This window comes from Phaseolus vulgaris, chromosome 8 (assembly GCF_051622355.1).
Source record: "Phaseolus vulgaris cultivar YP4 chromosome 8, ASM5162235v1, whole genome shotgun sequence".
In the NCBI taxonomy this organism is placed as follows: domain Eukaryota; kingdom Viridiplantae; phylum Streptophyta; class Magnoliopsida; order Fabales; family Fabaceae; genus Phaseolus; species Phaseolus vulgaris.
In genome coordinates this window covers 57,527,940-57,549,202 of record NC_143505.1, presented here as the reverse complement: position 1 = coordinate 57,549,202, position 21,263 = coordinate 57,527,940, and the positions used below count along the sequence as shown (strand labels likewise).

At 30.9% G+C, this 21,263-nt stretch overlaps 3 protein-coding genes across 3 annotated transcripts; 1 reads left to right on the top strand and 2 right to left on the bottom strand.

The window, feature by feature from the left end:
* Positions 1-6,694: 6,694 nt before the first annotated feature.
* LOC137826706 (thaumatin-like protein) lies at positions 6,695-8,118 on the bottom strand. The gene is made up of 3 exons (XM_068632794.2): positions 7,930-8,118; positions 7,486-7,701; positions 6,695-7,333 (listed from the first exon to the last, which is right to left on the bottom strand). The coding sequence occupies exons 1-3, from the start codon at positions 7,988-7,990 to the stop codon at positions 6,873-6,875; spliced, it is 738 nt and encodes a 245-aa protein (XP_068488895.1). The 5' UTR covers positions 7,991-8,118; the 3' UTR covers positions 6,695-6,872.
* A 1,580-nt stretch (positions 8,119-9,698) lies between these two features.
* On the bottom strand, positions 9,699-12,958 carry LOC137826705 (ribulose bisphosphate carboxylase/oxygenase activase, chloroplastic). The gene is made up of 7 exons (XM_068632793.2): positions 12,856-12,958; positions 12,033-12,358; positions 11,803-11,908; positions 11,634-11,719; positions 10,976-11,448; positions 10,260-10,541; positions 9,699-10,041 (listed from the first exon to the last, which is right to left on the bottom strand). The coding sequence occupies exons 1-7, from the start codon at positions 12,898-12,900 to the stop codon at positions 9,926-9,928; spliced, it is 1,434 nt and encodes a 477-aa protein (XP_068488894.2). The 5' UTR covers positions 12,901-12,958; the 3' UTR covers positions 9,699-9,925.
* Positions 12,959-18,083: 5,125 nt separating this feature from the next.
* On the top strand, positions 18,084-20,256 carry LOC150025680 (uncharacterized). Its single transcript, XM_090294169.1, has 4 exons — positions 18,084-18,184; positions 18,273-18,374; positions 18,965-19,321; positions 20,245-20,256. The coding sequence occupies exons 1-4, from the start codon at positions 18,095-18,097 to the stop codon at positions 20,254-20,256; spliced, it is 561 nt and encodes a 186-aa protein (XP_090150295.1). The 5' UTR covers positions 18,084-18,094.
* Positions 20,257-21,263: the final 1,007 nt, after the last annotated feature.

The window sequence follows — 21,263 nt, the reverse complement described above, 5'->3', positions numbered from 1 at the left end:
GCCAACTGGTTAATAATGCAGGTTAATTACTTTATGACTTGTGAAGTTTTATCTTTGAAAAAAAATTCTTGGGATCTTTGTTTTGAGCAAAATTCTAAATGCTTCTAGCTGGCTACCTATGTGTATGTCCTAACATGATCCATGTGGCTCTGTCTCTTTCTCTGCACAATTTGATTGAACTTAATTGCAGCATGCTTTGATAGACGTTCTACCATCTGTCCACTAATTGATGGGTGGAGTAATTATCCTTTCTAGACTCATAATCAATACTCTACTTCTTTAGACTCTTACAAAATAAATGTTCCTTTACCAAGCTTAACAGACACTTAATCAACATACTATTTTTGCTCTCATTTTAACATCCTTTATAATTTATTCAAATTAATGTAGTTTTTTTTATCAGCGATAAGGATTGAATAACAGGAATCACTTAAGGGGTGGTTCAACCTTATACATACTTATATAATATGAATCAATTTCTTAGGTTTCCAAAACCAACAAAATGAGAGAGACAAAAAAAGTCTACCACTGAAAAATCCGTACAGACTCGTACAATCCCGTACAAACTCAAAACAAACCCAATACAATCTCACTGCAACCAAAACAGGGGTAAAAAGAACCACAACCCTTATCCATCAATCCAAACACCAATCCAACAGTCCACAAAAACCAACAACCATCGAAATAAAGATATCTATCATCCTATTTAATGTAGGTTATAGTAGTTAGAAAACAATCATTCTTTTTTAAGTTTTTTAAGTTTCATTTGAAGTTTTCTTTACAAATGAAAAAAAAGTATCACTATTTTATTAGAATGAAATGTTTGTGTGTAATAGTCTTAAGTTTTAAAAATGACACTTAAATGAAATTGAATCTTTCAAGAATCTAAAATAAATAAAAGGGATCTTCTTATATGGAATTACATGTTTAGCAAAAAAAAATTATTTGGGTTAATGTTTTTTTTTATTATAAGATGTGTCCAACTTCTATTCTTCAACTTATTTAACTTAAATAAATTGAATTGAATATTTTTATGGTTGAATTATATTCAATTATCTAAGATCCAATCTCTTAGAAATTATGTAATATATTATTTGTTGAATATCCAACCCTTAATCTGATTAAAATTCTTATAATTTTTTTATTTAACAATGTACTAATTCTTGTTTATAATTTGTTTCAGTTTTGATGTTTAATTTGTAGCTATACCTTTTTTTAAAAAAAATTTACTTTCAACAATTTATAACCCTTATAAATTATTTTAAAATATTTAAAAAAATATATATATTTTATCATAGAAAATATTTTTCAAAATCTATGATCAATTGATTCGTGATTAGAAATATATTTTGTCATACTAAGCCTAAGAAAAAAATTACAAAAATTCGACTCTAACTTAAACCAAACTTATTTTTATTGAAATGAATGATAAGTTTAGTTTCTCTAAACAAAACTAATCTTTTAATAATTACATAGTTTCACCTAATAGTACTTATTATTCTCTTTCCAAATCTTTTTTCTTTTAGTTTAGTATTCATCTCTTGTATTAATTTCATAATACTAACTTTACACTGTAACATTATATAATGATGTTGGTTTTGTCGTATCTTGACCTAATTTGCCATATTTAATATATGATGATAGATGTAGCAATACAGTATAGTGTAATTAGTGGGTAAGTAAGTCTCTTAAGTGCGTAATGAAAATTTGATCTTTAGATTCTTGTATTTTAAAAGATATTTGTTAAGATTTTAGAAAGGTTAATAATCTCTTGAGCACATTTGAAAGTGTCTGAGTTTTGATGAAAGATGATGAACATTGAGCAAAAAGAGAAAAGAAAGTGTGTTGAAGATAGGAATGTATTCGGTGTTAGTACTTGGAAGGAAGAGATAGGGATTGTTTGATAATTGAGAAAGGTTCCAAACAGAGAAGAATGGATATGATGCAGACAAAGAGAGGCAAGGTGACCGAGTCCGTACAAACCCTACTTAATTGTGTTAGTGGAATAAGTAACCACTTTCTTCCATTCATTCACATCATAATAACTAATCTATTAATGCTTCTTCTGCATCCTTCGTTTACCATTCAATAAGCATTGCGTCTCTACTGCATATGCCGTGCAACTCAGGCACTTGTACTTTTGTTGCCTCCACTGTGTTCCAGTACCTCCTAAATGGAAACTTGTAAAACCACTCTGCAAATTCTTTTGCTCTATACCTATACTCTAGGATTCTACTCTTTGGATTTTATCTCATATTGTATTGGTTTTTGGAAGGTAACAAATTTGAAATATATCAGTTTCATATTCCTCATGTTTTCTTGTTATGATATATTCACTTAAAATAGATTTATATATAAATATGATATTAAGAAATAAAATTTAAGATTAACTTCATTTTACAAAACTGATTTATAAGACGAAGTTGAAAGGGTGGTTTGATATGGTTAATGATTTGGTGAACTCAAAAAATTCTAACTAAGATAAACTTTGAATGAATTTAATATTATATTAAAAAATAGATTTTAAACCTAATTCAATTTTATAAAATCGAGTTATAAGGCGAGTCTCATTTAAGTATTATTAAATATAGTTATTTCTATGAGTTCTCCGAACTATATGTTCTTAATTATGTTTCAAAACTATTATGATTTGTATGACTCTATTAATTAGGATTATTAGTAAAAAAGAGTACTCATACTGTTTGAGAGTAATATGTACGTCTTGGTTGATAAAGGATTATGTGAGTTTTTTTTTTCCTATCAGCAAGAAGCAATTAAATTAAATCAGTCACTTATGGGGTGATTCAATCTTTATATAAAAAAACAAATAATGCATTTCTTTATACAACAAAAGATCAAAAGTAACACTTAAAAAGACATTAAATCGAGTACATACATACCAAGAGTTTTAGACATCAGTCAGAGGATGAGAAACTCATTGGCGGTATCTTTAAAATTGTACCGGTGTGGCCGACCGACATCATGACGTGTCTCGGTCTCCCTGCCTGAGACGATCGAGACACACGCTGACGTGTTCCAGTCTGCCTGGCCAAGCTGGCTGAGACACCACGCATGACCAGGCCGACCGACACGTATAACCATTAACGCTCAAACCAAGGTTAGTGATGCTAAACTATCATTAAGGATTAGATAATGCAACCCTAAGTGTGATCCATTCCACTAATCAGACCCAATGATGTAAGCCCATTAAAATAATATAAATAGCGCACATTCCTAGGAACAAGTACGTCATTTATTACTGCGCACCTACTTGAGTGTCGATCACACGCTTTACTGACTTGAGTGTCAGAGTGCCTTTTGCAGGTACTCCCCATTCGGTATTCACCCGAGACTGAGAGCCAAAGAAGAGACACGAAGGTGAGAAGGATCTTAGCCAAGCACCTAGCAACCCTGCCCGATCGAAGAAGGAAGACGAAGACTTCAATAGTTCTCTAGGTCTCATCTCCCTAGACAATTGACGTAAACCAGGAAGTGTACTAAAAAAAAGAGAGTTTAACTTGTGTTATTGAATTCAAACCCAAACAAGCATGAATGACATGGTTGCAAAGATGTAACTAATAAAATGAATTCACTAAAGAGAAACTTGGGTGGGGCGAGAAAGTGTTAGGAGATTGTCTGGAGCCAAAGATATCTGAATGATGGTTACAAAAGCAAGGCAGTATTATTAAATTAATGATAAGAAAAGGAAGTTTGTGGTGATTAGGAAAAGTTACATAGAGGGAAAGTGATGCATTTTCTCTTTGAGAAAACGTTTGTTGTTTAGGCAGTGGTCCTTCCTAATATGTTGGAGTGTGATGATAAAAGTAAAGAAGTTGATAACAACAGTGGTGGTGGGAGAAGAAGTAGCAGTACAAGTAATTAGGGCCCATATCCTTGCTGCCTCTGGTTTTCAAGTGCCCCAGAAGTAGACCACACATATCCCGTCCCTAGCTACCACTGCAATCTTTTGCTAAACCTTCAATGTCCATATTCAACTTGGATCTTCATGCCTTCAAGTTTAAAGATAAACCAAGCAAAAACTTCAACTAAAGCAATAAAATTTTGCATGTGATTCATAATGTATCTTTCTCTGGCTCCAATTATTCTTTAAACATTTTCATAGATAAGATATTGCAGTACATTCCTCCCACTTAACATTTCACATACACCACTTCCCATTCTAATTAACCATTCAAATAAACTGGGGTAATAACATTTTAACATTTCGTTACAACAACAAAAATTATTAAATAAAAATTAATTTTATAAAAAAAAATAATTAGTTATTATATTAACTAAATTAAATAATATTTTAGATATTAAAAAAGTTATTAATATTTAAATTAGTTTTTATTATTGATAAATAGTTTCTAACACTACAATAAAATCATGGAATAGAAACCAATTTTATACACAAAAAAATAATTAGTTGCTATAGTGACTAAATTAGACGTTATTTTAGAGACTAATTTTTTTTTTTGTTTCTAAATTAAAATTGGTAGGTAAAACATTGGTAATTAATTAGATACCAATTTAGAAACTATTTAGCAATAATAGAAACTAATTTATAAACAAAAAAATTTTTAGTTGTCTCTAATTTTAGCAACTAATTATTTTTTGTCTTTAATTTTTTTTTTCATGATTTTCTTGTAGTATAAATTGGTATTTAGTTAGTACAAAGGTTGTAACTATCAACTTTAAAATCTAAATAATTGGTATCTAAACTTTTCTGAAATGTATGTCAAAAGGCCAATGAAATATTCATATGAATAAGACAATCTACAATATGATGAGCCTCACATTAAGGATTTTTAAAAAGTATATAAAGAAGAAAAAAGTATAAGTTACCTAATACTTACAACTTATTTTTTTTAATAGAAGTTATATGCGCAACATAGGATTAAAAGAACAATAAAAAAGAATTCATCGAATTTTGCATAATGTACAAGAAAAATGATGGTATAACAATTTTTTTCATATGAAACCAACTGAAAATTCTCTTATAATGATATAATATCAGTAACATTTAAACTAACCAATGATATTTTTTATAAATAATGAACTAATTATCAAGTTGTTGTTTAAATAATATTAGTTGTCAGTATATTATCTCTGTCACAAAAACAGAAAAAGAAGAAGAGAGGTTTAACTCATTTGCAACCACGTAATGTTTAGGTGACTGTTTCTTCCTCCACCTCCATACCTTCTTTTCTCACCTCCATAAGTTTTCAAATTTCTAAAAACGCTCTTTTATAATATTTTGGATTAAGTAATCTGAAAGTCATTTTTCAAATTTGTAATTAGCTATTGGATTACATAATCCAGAAATCATTTTTTAGATGCATGATTATTCTCCGGATTACATAATCCAGAAGTCTTATTTAACTTCTGGATTACGTAATTCGGAAGTCTTTTTTCAGATGAGTTTCAGAATTACATAATCCAGAAACTACTCTATGAATGTATTTTCATGTTGTGTATGGAGGTGGCAGAAGAAGATATGGAGGTGCAGGAAGAAACAGTCTGTTTAGGTGTGTCTCAAAAACAGGAAAAAGAAAGTACTTGGAATAGGCCCTGATTGTAAGCAGGCCCAATAAGATGAATTCACAGAAGCTGCATGAGAGTATGACCACCACATGAAATTCTCGTGTGTTCCACAATTAGCTGAAATCTGAGTGTTAGCACACGGAAGAAAACAAATGAAAAAATCTCATTGTTTGGTCAGTAGTATAGACCGTATTTTAAAGAATAAATCATTTAATGTATGATATAGACAAATCTAATATAGGATAATGTTTCAAGATACACTATTTAGTGTGTTTAAGAGTAAATCGTGATGGTTTACACATGATTATTATTTTAATTTGAAAAACAATATAATATATATATATATAATAATATTATTATTATATTTAAATTTTATTATAAAAAGAATTAAGGTCTGATTATTACATTTTAACATTTCACAAGTATTGAAACTTAAACAATTTATTATTTTAGAAGATAAAAAACACTATTAAATATTAAAAAATTATTATCAAATATTGTTAAGGTGTTATGAATTAGGGATTGATGGTAATTTCTTCCTGAACTTTCTTCTTACATCCTATCTAGAGTGCAAAAAAAAATTTCTAAATTTTTAAAATATGCGAATTTTCGAGAATGAATTTCTGAAAAGTTATATTTTCTTATTGTTAGATCTTAAGTTGTGAAAATTGCATGAAAAATATAGTTTGATAACTCTTGAAGTTGTATATAATCCTTAATGTGATGAGTTTAGAAATAAATATATATATATATATATATATATATATTATAAAAGATAAATTTATAATTAAATGATATAAAAAATATTAAAATAATAATATTAAGAGTTGTAATGGGATTGTATAAAAAATTAAGATTTTGAAGTTATCATTACCCAAATTGCAAATGTTAGAAGTATCTGACTAGGTTTGTTTTAACAGAGTTGAGTCTACCTCTAGTATTCATATCTATTTAATTTTTTTTTGCCAATAAAAAAAATTGTCCAAAGGAAGTTCTAATTTTTCCTATCTCACTTAGCTTTTTCTCTCTTATAATGTTAAATGAACCTCTAAGTGCTTGGATTTGGAAACTTTTCCCCATCATGGAGTACCTACTGTTGACACTGTCAAACTGAACAATCACTGCCCAATCTTCAGTAATCCAGAACAAAAACAACCAACAGACTCAATTAACCGTCTAAAGAACAACATTACAATGATAATTATACACTACATATCATCACAATTCCAAATGATTCATTACTTGGCAAATTGCAAAAGCAAGAAGAAAAAAAATAAAAACAGGTCTCTGAACTCTTCATCACATGCATGCACAGTGCTGCCCCATCAATTTGAGGGGCAGAATGTGATGACATACCTCTGTGCTTTGCAAATCTTAAGCCCTGTTGAGTCATCATAAGCGTAGCTATAAGCCTGAGGGCAAACAGTCTTAAAAAGACGAGAAAAAGCACTAGGTTTACAACTTTTTGGGGTGGCAAACTCCCCAGTGCAACAATACCTATCTGATTTGGCAGCCAAACAAGCACTCTTGCACCCCACCACCCTCCCTTGCATCTTCATGGCCAAAGCAGGAGGACAACAAACGTTCAAGTTGGCTTCACAAGCTGCAACACCACAACCTACCCCACCACTCACTGGCTTCATGGACACTGGAAGGTTAAATCCATCAACCAAACTAACATCGTAGAAATGCAATGCTGATTGAGAGGTCCCAAGTGTCATTTCCACAAGGGTAGCAGGTGGAACTCCACCCATTCCTCCACACTTCAGAATGCCTCCACAATCACCTATATGTTATTACAAGATAAGAGGAAAAACTATTAACTTGTAGAAAAACACATTTTACTTTCTAAAATTACTTATGAGAAAATGTATCCAAATAAACCTAAGTTGTATGTTTTACTACTGATTTTATGTTTTGTTTTCTTTTATTTAGTACCTGTTTCACATGAGCCTTTGCCGGTTATGGGGTCAAAACAACAGCCTTGTCTACCCCAGATTCTGCCTGACCATCCCTCAGGAACATCCAACACCACCTCTTCGCCGCTGCAAAGGTGAAAACCACCGTCTTTGGGAGTAGGGTGGGCTGGACTGCCAAGGATTCCCGGCCACACACTCTCTTTGCAGTTGTTCACCAATATGAGCTGAGTTCCAGCTGCAACACAACTTGATCAACAATCTTAATGATCCAACTATTGTGAAAGAGTGAGTGAAAGTGGAAGTTAAATGAAAAAGACTTTGGTAGCATTAGACGTGGAAGCAGAATCAAAGTGTTATCATAGAGACTTAAGTGCTAAAATGAGGAAACTAACGAGTTGAGAGGCTTCTTCTCATTGACTTGTGTGATGAGGGAGTGAAATAGAAGGAATACAGAAATACATACCTGTGAGGTGGATGGAAATGAGAATGCAGATGAAAATGAAGGGGTGCATGAAAGTATGCATTGGAGTTAGTAATTAATGCTGAACCACTTGGTGCTATGCAAAGAAAGAGTAATGGGAGAGTGTCTATGAAGAGTAGTTTCCTCTATTTTAGCCATGTTTTAGCTTTGCACACTGTTCTTTTAAAAATTGTTAAAGCAAAGACTATGGCTCTTTGAATGATTACCTTTCCTTTATTCTATGTTTCCAACTTTAATTTAATTAAATTCATATCTACATTGTGAAAAATGCTTTAACAAGCTTCAACCTCTTTTCTTCAAAGGACTTGCCAAAAGGAAACAAAAGCAATTATCACTATTTTTTAGGAATATTTATAAATAGTTCTTTGTTTTGAACGGTTTTCAAGACCTGTACTACCACACCACTCAGTCATCTTTTCAAAAGTTAATGTATACTTTATCTCTATTTTACTAATGAATGTATTGTTTCATAATCATGACCTTTCTGAAGTAAATAAAGTTATCCTCAAACCATGCCAAAATGTCTTTTATGTTTAATCATTCTGTCATGTAACTATTATCCTTACAGTAAAATTTACTGAGGTATTATTATTTTAGTATTTAAATAGAAATAAATAAGAAGTAAATTTAGATTTTTTTTCACATTGTATGAGGAGTTTCATGACCTGAAAGAAAGGAGAAAACACTTACTAATTTGCAAGTTTGGTAATTAGACATACACATCTTAAATTTATATAAAGAAACAGATCAAAATGTGAATATACTGTTAGTTAAATTAAAATAAGAAATGAAAGAGACATGTACATTCAAATTATAATAATTTTCTTTTTACAATTAGGAAACACTACCAACAACAAAGCATACAATTCCTTATTCTACACTATGTAAAAAAAAATAGACTAACCATAAAAAAAAAGTATACTATAGCTATAATTCTAAGATTGATAAATAATGAAAGAAATGCATCATAAAGTCATGAACCTAATGATACAGAACAAAGAAAAACTATTGAGATTAGTCATGATAAATGTAACTAAACTAATCTAAAGCTAGCCAATTTATAAACACTCTTTTTTGTGGTAATAATTGCAAAGAGGATGAAACGTTATTTAATTGATCATGATTTGCATATTTGACAGGGTGAAGGCATTACGAGGAGAAAACTTGTGTTCCATAATTAGATTGATATGATTCAAATTGCGTTTGAATGTTATGTGACTTTGCTTTTCAAAAAGGTTTATCTGAAACTAAAAAACAGTCACTGCTCAAGCTCCAAGGTATTTTAAAGGAGAGGAATATAGTAAAGAAAGAGTTTTCTAAAGAAAAGAAACACAAAAGATGCTGCAATAACCTTCAATATGGGATTATGTGAATAAAAAGCATATTGAATACTCACCATTTGAAATTTAATTGGACTAAAAATAATTTAAATATTTGTTTTTCTCTTCTTCTACGTTTCTCTTATCTATTTCTATTATGTTTTGTACTAATTTTTAATCAATTTGTATTTTCTATATTATATATGTATCTTTGGTAGGTAATATAATATGATAGAGTGTATATTAGAAGCTTGAGTTTAAATGTTACAGGTAATGTTTACAAAACTTCTTAATTACCAAAACATTAAGAGTTAATAAAATAAACTTCTTTCTCAAACTGGTATGTGATTTTCAAGGAACTAGTTTGGTAAGATACTAAAGTTTGTGAGGCTTCCCTACTGATAGCTGATCTTCAGGGAAATGTATGCAAGATTAAAATAAGCAGATAGGATAATATTAACATCGTTTTCAAACCAAGTTAAATGTGTAAAAGCAACAAAGCAAAGGCCGAAAGAGGAAAGCATCAAGACTTGACATTCTACATAGTAAAATGTAGAGAATGCAACTCAAAAATAGGATAACAATCCTGTATGAAGCAGATAAAATTATTTGATTATCTCAAGTCCTAGTTTCTCCTGAAGTGGAGAATGCTTAAGTTCTCAGGGGGTGTATAAGCAGGTTCCATCATCACTTCTTGCAGTTGGGTCGAAGTTTGAGGCATTTGGATCAGTACAACCTTCAGGAACGGGAACATTTACTTGCTGAGCCGCTTTGCCTGCACAAACCAAAAAGTTTAGACATTGTTTTATTTGATGGAATATATTTTTCATGAATTTGATTTTGACATAGTGCAATCACTCAACTTTGTTTTGTCAAATTGTTAAAATAGTTATCAAAAGTAAATGTGTTTGCCTTTATAATTAAATTGACAGAAAACTATAGTATATGCAATGCAAACATCCTATATGAAGGTCTCAGGATAGAAGATCAAACCATAGAAAGTTCCTCTGTTAATGGAATCTTGATTAGCATCACCAAGGGCAGCCTCGTTCAAGTACTTGTCTGCCAGTTGGACTCTCTTCACATTCTCCTGTTCTTGGACAAGCATGTTACCATACTCTAAGAGCTTATTCAAAGTCATCTTGGGCTGATCAAAGGTTGGAGGTCCTTCCTTTGAGTTCACAAGCCTCTTCCCAATCAAATCAACACCAACACCAGAAATCCACTTCCTCACTTCATCATCATATACTCTAGCCCTGAGTGCACCAAAGAAATCTGCAATCATAAATGGCATGCCATTAGTCCTGTTGTTTTGCATCTATTTCATTAACACTTTGAATTCTATGTGCGAGTAAATACCCACATTACTTTAATTTCTAACTTGTGCAAACTTTGATTTAATCTGTGAGTTTGCAGAACATCCATCATGTTATTCCTTCATAAAAGAGGGGGTAGAAAAGCACCACCAAAGTAAATTATTTGTGGCAAAGTTTTAGATCAAATGAAGGTTTAGAAAAATCAGGATTGAAGTTGTTAATGCTCATAATTTAAGGGGCTAACGTGAAAGTTTAATTACATGGATAAAACCTCAGATGTATTTCCTTGTGTACTTTTGGTGTTGCACCTAAACAACTATATCTAAGTTTTGTCCTAGTTATATATGTCTGGCTTGAGAAACATATTGGATCATGTACCAAGATGAAACTTACCAATGGATTGGCCAGGGAAGTTGTCAACAAGCTTGACAATGTCCTCCTGAGGAACATCGTCAGTGCGGAAAATTCCCTTGCAGACACCAATTCGGTCTTCCCTGGTAGGTGCCCAGTAGAACTTCTCCATACGACCATCACGGATGAGAGGAGCATACAGTGTTGAGAAATCGTTACCGGTGACAATGATTGGCACACGGGCATTGTCTTCCTTGTTGTACATACCAGGGAGCTGAACATTTGTGGGGTTATCAGCAATGTTCATGAGGGTGGCATTCACCATCTGGTTGTTCACAGTGTACTGAGTGGTTCCACCAAGTCGACCAGCTCCTGCGTCAAGATCGTTGATGAAGAGACAGCACATCTTCCCCTTCCTTATTATATCAGAAGCTTCACGGTACCTTTGCCTGATCAACTTTGCTGGCTCTCCTGCATTTCCACTCTCCAACTCTCCAGCACTCATCATGATAGGGCTGAAATCAGAACATCAAAAAGACTTGAAATTAGCACCAAATAAGTTTTTGGTCCATCAAAATATTGAAATTTTGTCGTGATCTCTTTAAAAGCTTAATATGGTTTTAAAGCACTAGAGTTGCTAATGGTAATGTATATAACTGATGTGTTCTGTAGTAGTAATATGTTCCCAACATTTACTCACTTGATTCCCATCTTGGCAAAGACAAGCTCGCATTGGAAGGATTTTCCTTGACCTTTGCCTCCCCAGATACCAAGAATGAGAGGAACCTGTAAAAACAATGAAACTATTGAATGAGTCCTGTTTCTTTAACTAAAGTCATGGGCAATATTTACGTGTGCAATTTACATGCCTTGATGTTGGGCAGGGTCATGAAATTCTTGGTAATGTGAACAACAAGCTTGTCCATAAAAGCAGGAGCTATGTAAAGACCATCCACGTCGTTATCCAAGTTGTACCTGAAATACCACATCATGACCAGGTTTCATTAGATCAAAAATGGACTTCACCTTATCAGTTCATGACAATAAAAGTGATAAGTAAACACTATCTGTCTTATAGTCAGCTGTATCTGTCACTCACTGTTTAAGTCCAGTGCTAATGTACTCATAAGAGCTCATGATTGCATTGTGAGTTCCAGTATTCATTGGAGCTTGGAAAAGGGGATCAACCATACCCTTCCCCCTTGTGATGTCTTGCTGGTCATCTGAAATATCGGTGGCAAGACCTCTCCATCTGTCCTTATCTGTCTGCAGGTTCTCATCAATCTCTTTTGCAGCAACAATTTTGAAACTTCGAGAGGAAATTTTAGTGTTAGGGACCCTTGAGACAGTAACCTTCTTCAAACTGCTGCCAAAAAAGGCTGAACTGGGAACTGAAGCTCCAGCTCCAGAGCTGTTCAAGCTCAGCTGCAATATTCACAGTAGCCACTCTTTCACACTCTTCAAACTAATTTTAAAAATTCACTTACTTATCAAGCTTCCGTTTTATATGTGTTTTTATCATTACTCAAGTAGAAATAACACCGTACTTTTCCAGTTTGGTATCATATATATTGATGATCACTACATTACATAACACCCAACACCGTTACTAACTTATAATGAATTAACTATCAACATACAGGAGAATAACATCACCGTAGACTACAAGGTTGTCTGTTTTAGACATGTTTATCAAATGGGAACTTGGAATAATTCTTAACTAAACTAGGATAAAGGTAGTGTCATATTTCTTTCTGACATTTAAGCAATTATTTAACATGAATATATATGTATCTTTCCAGCATAATTCTATAACCTAACACATATCAGTAATGATTTGATCTTTTATATGACAAAAATAATCTAAGGATCAGTTGAGAAACTAGGGAGCAGATAGTGCAAAAAGTGGGAAAAAATCATACTGGAGCTCCGTTGACAGCTCCAACAGTGGAGACTGAGGCAGCCATGGCAGTGTTGTACTCAAAGTGGCAGAGAAAGCAAATACAGCGCAAGTCTTTTGAGGCTATCTGAAATTACAATAGGGAAGGACTTATAATAATGTTGCAATTGTGTGAACAGAAATTCATATCCTCAAGACTAGTTGTGGAGTCCTTAACATCCACAAGAAGAAGATTAGCTTGGTTTCCACGTGGCAACAATATAGTGTCTGAAATGTCTCATCTACCTACAACCATAGAATTTGAGGTTGGTATTGAAGTCTTTTCCTGATCCACAAGTTAGGAGGATTTGTTACTACACGTAACTGGTAGCATTCATCTCATAAGGATCAAGTTTTGGTTGTTTGCCTAGAAGGGAAAAAAGGTGTTCATCAATTGGATTTTTTTGCACACTAACCCACACTAGAAGTAGTGACCACTGATGTTTAACAAAATGGGCACATGAAAACAATTAGATTTTATGAAATTATGTAAAAAAAATGGAGCATCTCTCAGTGATAGAAACTATAATAGTGGTGATTGAGATGATCTAATGATCCCCCTCCACTCACTGTTCAAAGGGGGACCAATGGCCACAAAGTTGCACAGAACTTGATTTTTCAGATGCTATATGCACCTCTTAATTTGCTATTGGTTAAGTAATACGTGCCTTTCTCTGCTACAGACAAGCCCCATTGAATGTTCCAGAGTTCATCCTTCCAAAATAACTGCTATCATAAGATAAGATGATATTTTGTAATACAACTTATTTATTTTATTTCTAGCTACAATCATTATTTTACTTAATCCCAACTAATTATCATAGTTTAGAAGATTTACTTGTTTAAAATATAAGAGTTTATTTAAAATTATAACTAAATTGGATTGGGTTATCTTGTTGAGTAGTTAAAAAAACGTATCACCATTAGACATACATAAACACCATTATGCTACATATATAACATTATTCAGACTGGCTTTGATTTGAGTGAAATATAAAACTTCCACAAAAGACACTAATCAATCTTACTTTTACTTCTTCATTTTCTTCCATTTGATTTTTTTTTTTTTGGAACTTCTTCTATCTCCTCCCACTGTAAGAACATTATCTCTTTATTTTGTTTTCAAGTTTTTGCATTTCAATTTGTTGAGATAATATCGTTATATATGAGATATTGTATTTTTTTTGTCCTGTTTCATATTTTTTTTTCTTAAAAAGTGTTTTGATGAATTAAGAAAGAAAAGTATATATAAATTATCATTATTTTAACCTTATTTACAAAAGATGGGTTTATTGTGTTCAAAATTTTCGTGTACATTTAGTAACTATAAGATTAATCACCTAGCATGTGCCATTTGCAATATTAGTAACAATGGAAGTAAAATTATTGGGGAAATTCACAATTCAGACACCCTGTTCCGAACAATGTGCATGTTTGGAAATCCTTGCCTCATCTTTTGAGTTTTAGATATTATTCTTACTAGCTTCTTCACCTGTGCAACATACAACGACAAAATAATTTAATGAAAAACAAATTTGGAAATAAACAAAATAAAGGTCATCCAAAGACCTTCTGCTCAAATATCAGTTACATTAACTGGTAAGGCATCAACAACATACAAATAAAGCCTAAAAACATTAACTAAATTTATCTGAAAATTCAAAACAAATTTGTTGTCCTTTTGATAGTCCATTCTTCATATAAAATTGCTTCCACCCTTTGCCTAATTTCTAATGAAAACTTGCAAATAAACATAATTTTAAAAGCAAATAATAAGTTTTGAAACATAGGTACAAACAACACAAATTTGGACGAGTAACATATGAAAAATAGGTATTAATACTATAAGAGATTAATTTTGTCTATACTTTATTAAAATAGTTACCCTAAATGAAAAATCATGTAACATCTATGATTGACTTGTATTGTCTAAGGTTGAGTTAGATGATATATGATTTAAGAAAAAATTGTTTAAATCTTTTTTTATTTTATGTAAATCCTAAACCCTAAAATCTTTTTTCAGTTTAATAAATTTTATTTAATAAATTTTATTTAATAAAAACCTATTTCGATTATAACCAATTATAATAACAGCTAATTAAATATATAATTATTTTTTCAAACTTATAATATTTAAGCTAATTAATCCATCTGCCTGTGAGTAGCTAACAAATAAAATAGATTACCCTTTTCAGTATATTTTTTGGAAATAAACTAGCCGCCGTCACTTTATTTTGAGATAAGATGCTGAATCAGAAAGGAAAAATAAGACAAACCAAATTACGATCTCTAATCATAAATACTTTAGGAATTATCCACTGAAATTAAATTTCAATATTTTTTAATTTGTTGTTTTCAAGGTTTATTTACAATTTGAAAATATAAGAAAAATAAACCCAGTTCAAATTATTTTCATTCGATCGGATGGGATTTAAATTAAAATCATTTTTGTTTAACCCATCACAAAATATAATAAAATTAAGCTCAATTCTTTTCAAAATAACTACATCCAATTCAATTTATATATTAACTAAGTTGAAAAAACTAATTATAGTTTGGAGACTGCATTTAGGCAGGAGTAAATATATAAAAAAATTCTTTATTCCTCTAAAATGATTAAGAGTTATTAAAAAAAAAGTTTTTTTCATCTTTATTTTATAATAAAAAAATTAATTTCCATATCCAAACTTTAAATCTTATAGTGTGTAAATGATCTGAATAAGTATTTTTTTATAGAATTGATTTTATTTAAGGTTGTACTTCATCAACTTATATTTGAAGTAGTTTTAGTGAACATTAGTTTACAATAAAAACAATAACAAATTTAATAAAAAAAAACTAATAAGTCAATTATTCTTATACTATAAGTTGATTGTTTAAAGTTTGAATTATGAAAAAAATTAATTTTATGTTATAATATAGGGATGAAAAAACATATTTACCCTTAAAAATTATTGTAATTTCATTCTTATAAGAGTCAAATGTGTAAAATTTATTTGCATTAATAAGTCTCTTAAATTAAAGGAATTGTTTATGTAACAGAGAAAGTCAAATGTGTAAAATATATATGTAATTAACTTTTAATCCCTCAAAATTTAATTAATTATTATCAAAATTGAAATCTTTCAATTAAGAAGTGTTAAATATATAACCACTTTCTCTTCGTAAAAAAAGTATAAAATATTATAAATGTCATTTCTCTAATGCTATATATAAATTCAGGATTTCAGTAAATTAAAAACACTTTCTTATAACCCTATACGTATGGGAAAAAAAAAAGTTTTTCCACTAAACAAATGAAATTGGTGACATGAATTTGTTCTAAATTTTTTTTATTAATAAAAAATAAATAAAATAAAATGAAGTATTTTAAAATTCAACCCTTATACAAATTATACAATTTAATTTTGTCGTCTCAATTAACTTTTTAATGTGTATAGTTCAATTTCTAAATCATAAGATATTTATACTCGATTTCAAGTAGACAAATTAATGCCTTGATAGTATTTTTTAAAATTAATAAAATTGTATTAAAAGTTAAATAAATTAAAAAACGTGTGAAAATAACATAAAGAACATTATATTTTTTATAAAGTTTTCTTAACGTCTAATAATGATTTAACAATTAGATGACAAAATCTTGGTTTTCCCCCACACCACTAACGGAATAATTTTTCAACTTGACAATAATGTTATAATCGTCCAAATTTCTTTTTAATAATGTTTTATCTTAATCATTTGATTTTTGTTGTTGTTGTGTATTAACGGTGGCAAAAACCAAACTTAACACTTCATGCATCTACCCTAATTACTCACCACTATGCCGACACTCATGAATTTATTTTAATTTAACTTAATGATTTATGAGTTAGTTTCTTATATCTCAAAATTAAGTAATTTAATATATCATAAAAAAAAATATTAAATAAAAAATTAAAATAATTTAATATGATTAAATTAGATATTATTTTAAAAATTAAAAAATATTAATATTTAATTAGTTTTTATTATTAATACTAAGTCACTCTATTCTTACTATCTAAATCAGTTTAATCCTGTTTCAATAAAATTATATCTTATATATATGTTGTTGCTCTAACAAAAATTTAATAAATTTTTAAAATATATCTTATTTTAACTATAAAAATAATTTGATTTTTTCACCGAATTAATATTAAGAGTTTTTTTAATTAAATATATAATCTCTAATTTGAAAAGTTATTTCCAAAAATTAATGGAAAAAATTATTGTTAGATGAAGTAAATTACACCAAACAATATTTGTTGTTATTTTAAAATTTTCATTTATAGAGGGTTTATTTAAGTTTTTTTCGGACACTACAAAAAACAGTGTAAAATATGGCGGTTTTATTATGGCGGTTATTTATAACCTCCACAATTTTCAGTATAATATGGCATTTGACTAACCGCCACAATTATCTTTGTATAATACGTCATTTCAGTATAATATGTCATTTTTAACTGTCACAATTATTTTTAAAAAAAAATTCCAGTTTTTTTCCTCCATACACCATTTCTCATTATTCATTTTTTTTAAAACTTGCTTTCACTTGAAAATTTGATTTTTTTTTTAAAACTTACTTTTAATTTTTTTTTTGAATTTTTTTTTTTGAATTTGGAAACCAAGCCCTAACACCTCTTCCCTCTCTCTCTTCCACACCCTAACGTTTCTTCTCTCTCTGCACCAGACCCTTAAGCCTCTTCACACAAAACGAAACCTAACATTTCTTTCTCTGCTTCACACGAAATGAAACACTTTGCAATGGTTGAAGGGTGAAGAAAAGAACTTCTTTGGAAAACCAGCATTTTGCAATGGTTGAAGGGTGAAGAAAAGAAGAAGGTGGAATTTGAGAGAGCGGTGGCATGGTAGAGTGAGTTTCAATTGGTGGCATGGCAGAGTGAGTTTCAGTTTCCTCACTTTTATGCTTATTATCACACACAGAATAATGTTCATGACAGAGAAAATAGAAAGGAAGAATGTGTTTTTTTTTTCTCTATCCTTCTTCCTTACAAAAATATAAAATATGAGTGATATATGAATAATATTACTGTCAGCTTAATTGAACATGCTAGCTATAGCTCCATATTTTTAATACATGTGTCAGCTTAATTGAAAAATGGCTACTAGCTTGATGGTACCTCTTTATTAATAAACTTACTTTAAGTTTACACAAAACTGATTTCATTTTCACTTTGTAGAACATGTGTAATAGAAATAGAGATATAAGGAAGAGACAAGTTATTCCTCACACTGGTGGTGCTATGTCTTTGTCAAGAAGAAGAAATAATTTGGTATTTGTTTACTTATATTGTGCTCTTTATTTTAATATATTACAATTTCCACCACATTATACTTATATTATTATTGTTGAACATATAGAAAATTGAGACTGGTAAAAATATTGGACGAGCTGAAATGTGGAAGATCACACATAAGAGGAAAAATGGCATATATGTGAATGAAGAGGCGCTGGAAATTGGGGTAAGTGTTTGGACTACTTTGATGATGATGTATTGATCATAGAAATATATTGGACTGCTTTGATGATGATGTATTGATCATGGAAATATACTGGACTACTTTGATGATGATGTATTGATCATGGAAATATACTGGACTACTTTGATGATGATGTATTGATCATGATGATATATTGAACTGCTTTGATGATGATGTATTGATCATGAAAATATATTGGACTGCTTTGATGATGATGTATTGATATGGGAAGTGGTGGATAGGAAAAAGAAAAAGCAGGAAATCTAGAAATAGTAATAATAATAAGAATTATAATGATAAAAATGAATGGTAGTTTATGTGATGGTGACAGGCACAATATTTCCATGATAGCGTGGACTTAAGTGGAATCAGGGGTGGGTAATTGTTATTTATAGATGAATAGGTGCATCTATATTTAGGGGTATGATTTTACAGATTTTGTCTCTAAGGTTCCATTGGGGAATGACTTGGGCAGCCATGCAAGGGCATTGCTATTCTATGTTGTAGTTGAGAGTTCAACCATTTCATTATGTTTACTGCTGCTGCCATGATATATTTTCAATTTTATCCAGGAAAAAATTGATGAACTAATGTTGACAAATCCAAAAGGTGGTTCAAATATATCTCCAGAAGATCCAATTGGTGTCATATTTGGTAAGGAGCATCCGGGTCGAGTTAGAGGGCTATCATATGGAGCTTGTCCCAGCCTTGCTTTCAAAGGATCCACAACAAGGCTAAGTGGTATGAACCATGCTTCTTCTAGTTCAACTTCATCAAATGTGGAGGACAAGATAACTCAAATGGAAAATGAGCTTGCAACTGTGAAAAATCAAATGAACACTTTGCTTGCTTATATTGCTTCAAGAAAAGACGTTCCAGAACATTTTGCTACAATAGCAGCTAATTTGGTTCGTGCATCCACCAATGAGGTATTAATATATTTAAATATTTATTGGTCTCTTTTATTTTATAATTATAAACATACAAATTTATTAACTTAAAATTATTTATTTCAGGCATCGGATTATGGAAGTGGTGCTCCATCACCTAATCAAGTAATAGGATCAAGTGCTGGAAGCAAAACTGATTAGAGATGTGTGTTTTAATTTTAAACTTGACTAGGAATGTATGAACTTTTGAACAACTATGTGTTGAAATTTTAAACTTGATTAGGGATGTATGAACTTTTTATGTGTTTTAAACTTTTGAACATTATTATGTGTGCTTTAACTTTCAATTACATATAAACATTTGAACATTATTATGTGTGCTTTAACTTTCAATTACATATAAACATTTGAACATTATTATGTGTGCTTTAATTTTTAATGAAATGAATGGATGATTATAACTTTATACATTATTTTATTTTATTATGAAAAAATGGTGGTTAAATTTTATAATTGTATAAAACAGATTATAAAAAAGATTATAGAAAAGTGGTGGTTAAATTTTATAATTGTATAAAACAGATTATAAAAAAGATTATAAAAAAGTGGTTAAATTTTACTTATTCAGTATTAAAATTACGTCAGTTAAAAACGCCACTACTTACGAATATTATGGTGCCAGAATCTTCTTCAATGATTGTAAATTGCGACAGTTATAACTGACACTACTTACATATAAAAACCGCCACTACTTACACTATGTTTAAAGTGGCGGGTGTTGCGGCGGGTAACATAAAACCGCCACATTAAACTTTGTGGCGGCCAGTTCTATGGCGGTTTGGGAAACCGCCACAAGCGTATATTGTGGCGGTTATAAACGCCACTTTATACGAAAAAAACCGCCACAATATACACTTTTTTTTGTAGTGGGAATTTTAGGTTGAAAATGTTAAATTTTTCAGTTTGATTCATGAATGTTTAGGGAAAGATTTTCTAAGAATAGTTTTTTAATTAAGTTTCTCTCTAAAGCTTTTCCATGGAGGGTGGAAATCTAACATTCTCACTAAGTTATTTTTTTACACTACAAAGTGAATTATGCTACAATAACTAAATTAGAGACATTTTAGAAACTAAAAAATATTGATTTTTAAATTAGTTTTTATTATTGTTAAATAGTTTTTTAAAACTATCAAAGTTTTAACTATCAATTATTTAGATTCTAAATTTGGTAACAAAAATTTTGGTTGCTAATTATATATCAATTTAAAAATCATTTAATAATAATAAAAATTAATTTAGAAACTGTACCGGGATGACCAACCGGTCTTGTGAACCGGTCAAGCCATGTGTCAAGACCATACTTTAAGGTACGAGGCCGACCATGTGTCACACGTGGCCGACCGACATAAAATGCTCAAGTCAAAGGTTGACCCAATTAGCAAAGGTTAACCTATGGTTAGGAAACAACCTAATCCAACCCTAATCGCTAAGTAACCCCCTAATCCGACCCAACAGCGAGGGCCCATCAAGGTAATATAAATATCATGCATTTCAAGGAAGAAGGTACGTCATTATCTACAGTATTCTAGCCATCCGAATACGATACCCCACTGACTTGAACGTTGGAGTGCCATCTGCAGGTACCCCACCCGCCTGAGGAGTCATCCTGCGAGAAGAACCGAAGGAGGAAGTGAGATACGACCGACCGAGTGACGTCTGAAGAAAATAGTTCTCCCAATCCCCAACCTAGTTCGAGAACAATTGGCGCCCACCGTGGGGCCGAGGAGAGCCAGCAGAGACCACAACAGTAGATGGTATCAACCCGCAGCATGGCAAACATGACCGAAGCATATCAAACAGCAATGATGATGGCCCTTCAGAGGGAGCTAGCAGAGATGAAGAAGGCGCACGAGGAAGCCGCTAAGAAGAATGAGGAGGAAATAAAAAACCTCCAAGAAGAGAACAAGCGGATGAAGAAACT